The sequence below is a fragment of the Nanorana parkeri genome, unplaced genomic scaffold, assembly GCF_000935625.1.
Source record: "Nanorana parkeri isolate BGI_ZX_2015 unplaced genomic scaffold, ASM93562v1 scaffold375, whole genome shotgun sequence".
Lineage (NCBI taxonomy): Eukaryota > Metazoa > Chordata > Amphibia > Anura > Dicroglossidae > Nanorana > Nanorana parkeri.
Genome location: NW_017306643.1, coordinates 1,293,247 through 1,303,214, shown reverse-complemented (window position 1 = coordinate 1,303,214; position 9,968 = coordinate 1,293,247). Strand labels below are relative to the sequence as shown.

Sequence of the window (9,968 nt, the reverse complement as noted above, 5' to 3'; positions counted from 1 at the left end):
ACTATGGATCATTTAACCCATTCATGTCAGCAGGGGATCATTGTAAATCTAATGCTGCGATGTACGGGACATTTGTGCTGTATATGTACAGTACATATAGATATACAATTCTGCACTGCTAACATGAATGGGTTAAATGATCCGTAGTACAGGGCTACATATCATGTACTATGGATCATTTAACCCATTCATGTTAGCAGAGGATAATTGTAAATGTATTGTCTGCACTGTATGAGCAGTATATACTCTATATGTAATACATATAGAGTATATATAGAGTACACACTGCTCATACAGTGCAGAGAATACATTTACAAATAAACTTTGCAGCATAATAGTGTTTCTCCCCCTTGCCCTCACTCACTGTGCCGGAAAAAGCAGCGACGAGTCAGTGCTGGTCTAGTGGGAGGAGCTACAGGTGAGGTCCTAATTTAGCCGGCTCAGAGGTGCCTGCCAGCTAAATTAGAATCCCACCTGTAGCTCCTCTCGCCGGACCAGCGCCGGCTCGCCGCTGCTCACCCAGTGTGTGAGCTGTGGGAGGCGCCGGTAAGTGTCAAAGTCAGTGTTCTATAATTTTTCTCGACCAGTGGGGCCGAGTCATCCGAATCGGCTGTTTTCATGACCGCCTTTCTTCATGACATGCGCACCTGGAAGTAACGCGGTAGAGAAATTAATGGGTTGAGGAAAATTATAGCACACTGGTAGTGGAGGGATGCCTCGTCAGTGCTGTGCGCGTGTACGACTGCTGCGACACTGGTAGCTCTAGAGGCACTACAAATCTCAGCACATTATACAGCAATGCAGAATACCACCCGCTATAGAGGACTATAAATCTCAGAAATACATTGTACAGTATTGCAGAATTTCATTGGCTATAGAGCACTATAAATCCCAGCAATACATTATACAGCAATGCAGAATAATATGAAGCTACATACTCTGTTGCTCTGGGTTCACCGCCCGATGTCTCCAGGGTCTCAGGAGGGTTGTGCGGGCTCTCACCAGGGGTCCAGAGAGTTTCACGGGTGCGTGTGGGTGCAGCAGAGGCGGCTCCCTAAATAGGCTCTCAGGTGGCCAATGCCGACTGTCAGGTGGTCAGTGCGGGCTCTCTGCTGGTCAGTGCGGGATCTGTGGGGGCTCCCTAATAATTAGTGGTGGCTCTGTGGTAGCTCCCAGGGAGGTAGTGGGTGGCTCTGTGGTGGCCATTGGAGGCTCCCTGGTGGTTAGTGGGGGATCCCTGGTGTAGGGTGACCATTTATCTAGAGCTGCAGCTAACGATTATTTTCAAAATCGATTATTTAGCCGATTATTGAGTTCAATTAACCGGTTAATCGGGATTAAAAAAATGGCTCCTGTGATGGACTACTAGTTTGTATTGAGATTGTAGTCCATCACAGGAGCAAGCTTGGAGCGGTGGAAGAAGAAAAAAAAAAGTGGTGTGAAATGGAAAGTGTAAAATTATACAGCAATCAATGCAGAATGGCACCGGCTATAGAGGACTACAAATCCCAGTAATACATTATAGCTGGCGGTATTCTGCGCTGCGCGGTATAATGTACTATTGCTGGGATTTGTTGTGCTCCTCTATAGCTGGTGGTATTCCGCATTGCGCTGTATAATATATTATTGCTGGGATTTGTAGTTCTCTATACGGCGCACTGCAGAATACCACCAGCTATAAAGGAGTACAACAAATCCCAGCAATAGTACATTATACATACAGTATATGATGCATTGCTGGGATTTGTATTCCCAAGAATAATCAGTGGGGCCTCCAGAGGTCAGCCTAGAGGAGCGAGCGGCCGCCGAGTACAAAGCCGCATCTGTAGCGGCTCTGTACTCAGTAAGTGGAGGGAGCCACTGCACTGGCGGCCGAAGACTTCTTTTAGCGGGGGGCCAGTGACGGGCCTCCTGACGGCCGCGGGCAGGGGCCGTTTGTAAAGGCAGCAGAGAGGCCCGGGGGGCAATTGCCACCCTGCCCCCCGGCCCAGTCCGCCCCTGATGTATACAACACCAACAGATGCTGAATGGAAAAGACTCAACACCTTGAACTCATTGTTGTGTTCCTCAAACCATTTTTGCAGTGTGGCAGGGCACATTATCCTACTGAAAGAGGCCACTGCCACCAGGGAATACCATTTTCACGAAGGAGTGTACTTGATCAGCAACAATATTTAGGTAGGTAGGTGGTACATGTCAAAGTAACATCCACATGAATGGCAGGTACCCAAGTTTTCGTTATAAAAACTCTGCCTCTGCTAGGGCTTGCCTTCTTCCCATAGTGCATCCTGGTGCCATCTCTTTCCCAGGTAGGCGACCCACACACATTTGGCCATCCACATGATGTAAAAGAAAATGAGAATATTTAGGGGGAAATGAAAGGGAGGGGGCATTTTTAGGGGGCTTGGCTCGGATAAGGAAAACTCCAAGGTCCCACGTTACAATTTACAACTGTCACAGCCAAACCTGTACACGGCAGGAAACTGCTTGCATTGGATGCTGGACTGGGTGGAGTACCAGATCTATAACAGAAACAGCCTATAACACCCAGCCAGTTTAATTGACAATCTTCCTGAGATAGGGGATGAAGAAAAAAAATACACCCAGATAAATTAAGTCTTTACTCCATAACAGTAGACCAGTGGCGTAACTAGTGACCTCAGGGCCCCGGTGCAAGAATCCATGAAGGGCCCCCCCCCCCCCTGGCCTAAGTGGCGGAACGCCAGGCCCCCGGTCGCGGCTGCGACCTTTGCGACCCTGGTAGTTCCGCCACTACACTAGACAAAAAAACTGAGATATTTCCAGCAGATAGGGGTTTGGAGACCAGCAGAGCTTTGTATTGTGCCTAGTGTCCTACTCCTGCAGGAAGCATCATAAAGAAAAAAAGAGAGCAGTATGCTTCACTGAACAAACAAAAAGTAAACCTTGTTTGATAAAGATTGACAGGATGCTTAAACTGTTTTTTTATACAACAGGTTCGCTTTAAAGATCCCTACTTTTGTTTCTGAGTACCTGAGCTACTTCCTTGTGTACAGAATACAACTCCTGTGGGCGTCTATAAACAGTACTCTGGTCTCAACGGGTCTTCAAGAACATGGCTACATCGCCCCTCCCAGCTAGAAGGAAAAAAGACCGACATGGCTAAAGCCAACGTTTCATCCTATGTGCGTTTCCAATGCAAACTAAACGATATCAACACAGAAAGGATAATATATTTTACACGGACAGTTAAGAAAATATGTTGTCAGTGACAAGGCGGGACACTGACGTTGTTGGGACGTTCAACCAATAGGCAGTACAGGGAGGAGGGGTGTGAGGCCCGATCGCACGATAGATACCGAGAAAGTTGGTGTGAGGTTAGAGGAGAGAGCGACTATCTGACAAAAAAAAAAGCAGGATCGAGGGGTGGAGAGAACGAAAAGTATTGTGCGGTTTACAGGCACCGATGAGTGCCACACATTGTGGTTCTGGTGAGTTGGACTTCAGGCTCATATTCGAAGAGGCTACGGCGCAGCCTTTGGGATCGACAGGTGAGTCTCGTTCAACTATATCTTGATTTTTTTTTTGTACTTACACCAGTGCGGACAAGTGAATTCTCAAGGCACAATCTTGATCTTTAGGTTCAATGGTAACTAGTAACTATCCTGGGATCGAATTTGGTGATTTTGGGCTAGAGGGCGCTCTCATGTACGAAACCAGTTCAATCCACCGAGCAGAGTAGACTTACGGCCTGCTAACTTTTGAAGATCCCCGAACCAAAGCGTGCATTATTGTTAAGAACTTAACAGTTTTTAGTGCAGATGTAGAATGACCATTTAATTATGCAAGTTTTTCTTGTAATACGTTCTGTCATAAAAGATCTGCTTTCTGGGTATGTATTGACATGTTGGTTTTATCTCAGGTATTATGTATGATTGTATGCATTGACCCTGTATGCATTTTAATATGGCTCTTTATTTTGTTGGACATTGACTTGGGCACAAAGAATGCAAATTAAATTAAGTCAGCTTGTTGTTTTTGGCACCATTTCGCATGCTTTATACCAGGGTCCCCAAACTGTTTAGCCTATTGACTCATTCACAAAGTTTCAGATTGTTCAGTGACAATTGCGGTGCGTTCCAGAGCGGCAGCTGCTGGAACGCACAGAAAGCGCTTGCAAATCTTCCCCCTTCGTTCGGGGGGTGGGGTTGTCATTGACGTAAATGGCACTGCAGCCACGCCCCCACCCGCAGTGCATTTGGATGCATGGCAAAACATTGCCTGCGTTCCTGTCAACTGCAAACACAAAAATTCTGCATGCTCTATAGTTTGCGTTTGTAGTGGACCGAAACGCAGGCAATGGACTCTCCTGCACCGCCCCTCTCAGCCTTCTCTGACCAATCAGAATAGAGAGCGGTGTGGGGGCAGAGACAGCTGTGCACTGTCACAGGGGCCCGAACCCACGGTGAGGGGGAGGAGTTGGCTGTCAAAATAGACCGAGCACTCCTTCCCGCACCGCCGGCTCAGCTGTTGCAGCGAGTAAGGATGGAGAGTGGTACAGACCCCTGATATTTCACTGAAGCCCCCAACAGTAAAGTGAAAAAATATTTAATAAAAAGTAAATAAAAATAAAATATTTAAAAAGGTTAGAAAAAAAATATTTTTGGTTTCGACCTGACATTTTTTTTATTTTCGGTTTAAAAAAAAGGTGAGAGAAGTGAGGAAAGTGGAACCCCGCAGGACCTTGGCACCACTTTCTAATCGAGGGAAACCCCGAATTGGTATGGAGAGGAGGTTTTAAAATGCATCCATATGGATCTAAACAGTTACTTGTTATCGTGCAATGTGAAGGTCAAGTTCTCCATTTGACAGATCTCGTCTATCTTGGCAAACCACAACCACACTGTTGATAGCTGGGGTTGTTTTTAAAACAGTGGAATGCATGATCTAGTCGCATTAAGTCAACGAGCGTTTTATATCGCTGGATAGGCAGGGTAGTCATATGTAGGAGGTAAGTCACCAGATCACCTCGCAAGTTAACCACGACCAATTGTTTGATTATAGTGTGCACCATATCATAGGACCTCAGGTCAATATAATATGGGACATAGTACCAGGGGCAAGGTAAGGAGTTTGCTCTTGACCATCTTATGTAAAATGTAATGGACCCTGAGCTTAATTCACTAAGAGTTAAATTTACTCTTAAGTATACAATTCACTAAAAGTTATTTACCGAAGGAGATATTTCTGTAAAGCATGCAGTATTTATTATTCAGTTACTGGCAGAGCCTTGTGCTAATTACCTCATACTCCTAGAGAGTATAGAATCATTCAAAAAGCATTTAGATACCTTCCTCAGAGACCATAACATACAAGGGTACAGGTACTCTTAAAAACTAGACCACACAGGGACTTGTGTACATACGCACAATCACACACAGACACAAAGGATGAACTCGACGGACCTGTCTTTATTGAATCTCAAATACTATGTAAGTGTTTTTAAACCCCCTTCCTGTCCAAGCCATTTTTCAGTATTCAGCACTGCAGTACTTTGACATTTTTTTCAGTCATGCAAGGCTGTTCTTAAATTAATTTCATACCATTTTGGGGGATACATAGAGCTGTCTTTTAGTGGTATTTAATCACCATATAACAAATAAAGTATCGAAAATTTTTTGGGAAAAAAACTGTTTCCCTATGAAATGTTATGAAACATTTACCACCCCAATTTTTTGGTAAAATAGGAAAGACAGGGTCGTGTCGGGTAAATAGACACCAAACATGTCAAGACTTAAAATTGTGCGTGCCTGCAAAATCGCAAAAAACTACCACACCCAAAATTGGCCTTGGGTGCTTTAAAAGCTTTTACCGGTCATCTGTTTAGAGTTATCAGTGATTGATGAGCCTAGAATCGTTGCTCTCACCCCACCGTTCGTGGTGATATGTAACGTGCGACACAATGGGACGCAATCATCATTTTTGCATTTAGGTGAACCCAAGGCATGTTTGCGTGTGTATGTTAAAAAAATATGGTGTTTTTAAACTTCTTTTTTTTTTAACAATTAACTTTATTGCTATCACATATGTGATAGCAATAAAGTTAATTGTGATAGCCAATTAATATGTGATAGCCAATTTACGTGACAGGTTCTCTTTATGGAGACATCGGTGGTCTCCAGGACCCCTAATGTCACCTAGGTACCCCCAGAGAAGCTGATGAAGCTTCACGCGCTTCTCCCTGGCTTCTGTAGCCTGGAATGACCGCTGAATGCGAAAGTGATGTAATATACATCACTTCTTGAATTCCGACACCAGAGAGGAGATCAGAGGGAGTTTGTGCACCGGGCACTGCGGATCTCGGGACTGGCAGGGGGGGCGGGGCTGCACACCCGCACAAAATTCAAGCGAATGGGCGTCTCTACAGATGCCAGAATGCTTGTATTTAAGCAGCCATCGCCGGCTGTTTACATTTTTTTTAAATATTTAATTTTTATTATTTTACTTTAATACACAATACAAATTGTACATACAAAAATATACATAATCATTGAACCCTCCAATACCCTTAGGTGCGGACACCGCTCATGTAACAACATGTATCACTATGATTCTTCCCGATTAATTACCTCTTACATTCTCCATATTGAAAGCAAATAGAAGCACCTATGACATATATGGTCTTACAACCAGAGGAGCAGGGAGTCCTTTGGTAGTACAACCCGGTTTTGGCCCGATGGAATAGGCCCCTTTAACTCCGGACAAAATCCACTTTCGGTCCCTCCAGTGTTCAGATTTCCTGTTGAGCCAGCGGTGCAGCAGCGCCTATTGCCCTCCATTGCTGGTCTCGCAGCGGTGATAAAGTTGGTAAGGCATCGTTCCATCCTGGTAGGTTTGGTACTTTGACCTGCAGGGCTTCACAAAAGGCCTCCAGCTCTTCCGGGAAGCGGAGGACCGACGTCTTGCCTTGTCTTCTGGTGATTAAGCAAGCCGGGAACCCCCAGCGGTATTGGATGTCTTTGGCGCGGAGGAGATCTAGCAGTGGTCGTAAGGCCCTGCGTCTGATGATGGTCTCTCTAGCCAGGTCGGGAAAAATTTGCAGGTGTACGCCGTTAGCTTCTATCTGCGGCATTTCCCGTAGCTTCATCAGCATAATTTCTTTATCCACATGATAGTGTAGTCTGCATATCACATCCCTGGGGTTTTCGGTCTGCATCCAATATCGCATCGGGGAGGCCTCTGACCCGTAGATTATTGCGTCGTCCCCGATTATCTTGCTCTTCCAGGCGGTATGCTAGGTCCCTCTGCGTCCTAGCTGCTGATTGGAACTGGTTCTGCAGGGTTGCTATTGCCACAGCGTGGCTGTCCAATCTGCTCTCTGTGTCTTCTACTCTATGGAGAAGGTGTGTGACCTCTAAGCGCCAGTATGTCAGTTCTCAGGGAGTTCTCCAGAGTATGGAGCATGTCCGCCAGATCTTGCCTGGTCGGGAGGCCGCGCACCATCTCGTCCAGCGTCCCTCCCGTCCGGGAGTCATCTCCCGATTCCGCCCGAAGGTAAGACATCTCGGGGTCCGGTCCATGCCTGGACAGTTGCGGCGAATGTGCCGTTTGGGAGCTGATCTGGGTCGCGCCCTGCGATGCGTTCAGGCTTGTCCGCTCTGCTGCCAGGTACTTTTTTATCCTGGCGGTTGTGGTTTTAGCAGTCCCGCTTCGTGTGTTTTTTTTGTTCGAGCTCATTTCTTTAAGGCTGAAGGCTGTAGGCTTGTGGTTTCGTCCGGGTCCGGGTTATCAGCGCTGCGGGTGGTGTGTCCGGGTTTCTGACTAGACACGTCTGCACGCCATCTTTCCCAAGACACGCCCCCGCTGTTTACATTTAATGTAGTATTTCCACTCATGCGCGCGCTGGGCGCCACTCACGAGTGGGGGTGGGGAGGGACGTCTTAAAACGCCCACCTGCATCTACAAGGCTCTTGTCTGGTCGTTTAGGACTGAAGGTGGTAAAACCCTTTCCCTGCCGTACGCCGCTGGCAGCAGGCCTGTCTAAGCCGCCGGGACTCTATTCAGCCGCGTAAAGCAGGCAGCTTTACCCTGGAAGTGATTCTGGCTCCAGATCACTTCCAGGGACTAGTAAAGAATTGACGCTTCACTTATTACATGTAATATTTCACTGAAAAATGTCACGTGGCCATATTATCTCATGCAAAATTTTTAGTGAATTGAGCCCCCTGTACCATCTGAATAAGATCCTATATTCCTGAGAATTTGCTTTGTTCGGGGACATCAGTGACCATAGGATCTCCTGAGGCGTTGCCAGAGTCCAAGAGGCAGAACTTAAATGCCGTCAGCAGTTGACGAATGTTCCTATGGTCCAGTCCCGTTGGAAAGTCAGGATCTCCAATAATGGGAGTCCATGGCAATGGAAAAGGGGAGAAATCTGTTGAACAGAATACAATTCTTGTCTTCTGAATCCTTGGGGCCAATGTTGGTATGAGATAAAATCTCAGGTGACAGGAGAGACACCGACGTCACAAGTGGGGTGGGATTTATCTCCACCTCCATGATCACCCGCCTCTTATGTTGATAATTGCAGCACCAGTCCACAAGCCTATTAAGCTGTGCTGTCCTGTAGTACAAACCTATGTTAGGAAAACCAACCTCACTACAACGCTGGGGGAGGATCAGGACTCGGTTTCCAAGAGTTGGGGGACAGTGAGCCCATACAAACGACAAACAGTTGCTGAAGTTGACTAAAGTGTGGAGGCATCTTAATCGGAAGAGCCTGTAGAAGTTAAAGAGTCCTGGGGGGAACCCTTTAATCTTGGCCAATAGTGGGGAAAAATTGTTATTGTATAACTTACATGGGTCAGCGGTAATAAGGTTATCCAAAAACTTCATATGGTGTTAAGCCCAACGAAAGTGGAAACTTATGTTGTTCTTTACTAAATCCTGGGTTGTCTCCCTGTGGGCACCTAGTTTTACACCTCTCCCCCTAATTATATAATTTCAAGAAAAATAAAGGAAATGGAAGGGTTTGGAGGGGTGTAAATGACCGTCCAAGAGAGAGATGTTAAAATATAAGTTCAAAATCTATTATATTAAATATTATTACATTCATGATTGAAAACAAACATAATAGAACAAAACAGATCCCTGCAGAGGATATATTTAAATATACATAGCTTGTATGTTACTAAAATTCATATGGTCCAACATATCATGAAGTTATTCATTATTATCCAAGTGTGGTTACATTCGTGTAAAACAAAAAATTGTCCTAGGCGTAGTTTATCTTAATAGGCCCCGACGCGTTTCGCCATTGGCTTCATCAGGGGACCCACTGAAGATGGACCTATTGTTAAGAAAATTGTCTTCATTTAGACCGACATTCCTCAATTCATATATCTACATCTATGATTCATACAATGTCATATTTCCATACGTATCTCCATCTGGAGCAAATGCATCATACATAGTTATTTTGAGGATATCTGCGTCTCCACTACTCACCATGCAGGGCTGACTTGCGATATGCAGGAGAAGTACCCGGAAGGCCCAAAATGGGGGGGGTGGGGGCGAGTGGCGGATGACCCCACCGTTAGCTCCACAGCCTCCCTGGTTTGTCACGCCTGGGACCCCGGGGTCATATAGGGAGAGAGAGACACACGGCACCAAATCGTCCAGCCACAGTCACCAGAAGTAGTTTATTCTAAAGTGGGATGTTGGAAAACACTGTATTTTTAGTCCCTCTATTCCATGGGATCTAGTCGAGTATCAACTGTATTCTCGATGTCAGCTGTCAGTCCATTTCTACATTTTATCTATACGATCCATGTTACTTGGTTTATATTTTTGTTTTTAGTTCCTTAGTGTTTACTCTTAGAGATTCCCTCTGGCAATGAAGCTGGGTGTGGGAAATGTTTGTCCCGATTCCCATTCCATGTATGCACATGTGGATTAAACGTGGGGACGGATAGTCCGTACATAGGGAC

General features: G+C 45.7%; 1 protein-coding gene across 2 annotated transcripts in view; it reads left to right on the top strand.

Annotated features, from left to right (window-relative positions):
* Window positions 1–3,249: 3,249 nt before the first annotated feature.
* NFATC3 (nuclear factor of activated T-cells 3) overlaps window positions 3,250–9,968 on the top strand; it is a 424,983-nt gene continuing 418,264 nt past the window's right edge. Inside the window, exon 1 of one of the 2 annotated variants that reach the window (XM_018559014.1) lies at window positions 3,250–3,470. In XM_018559014.1, coding sequence (XP_018414516.1) covers window positions 3,446–3,470 — 25 coding nt within the window. In that variant the 5' untranslated portion in view covers window positions 3,250–3,445. Of the gene's footprint in view, window positions 3,531–9,968 lie in introns of both variants that reach the window. The other variant, XM_018559013.1, reaches the window with a different exon arrangement.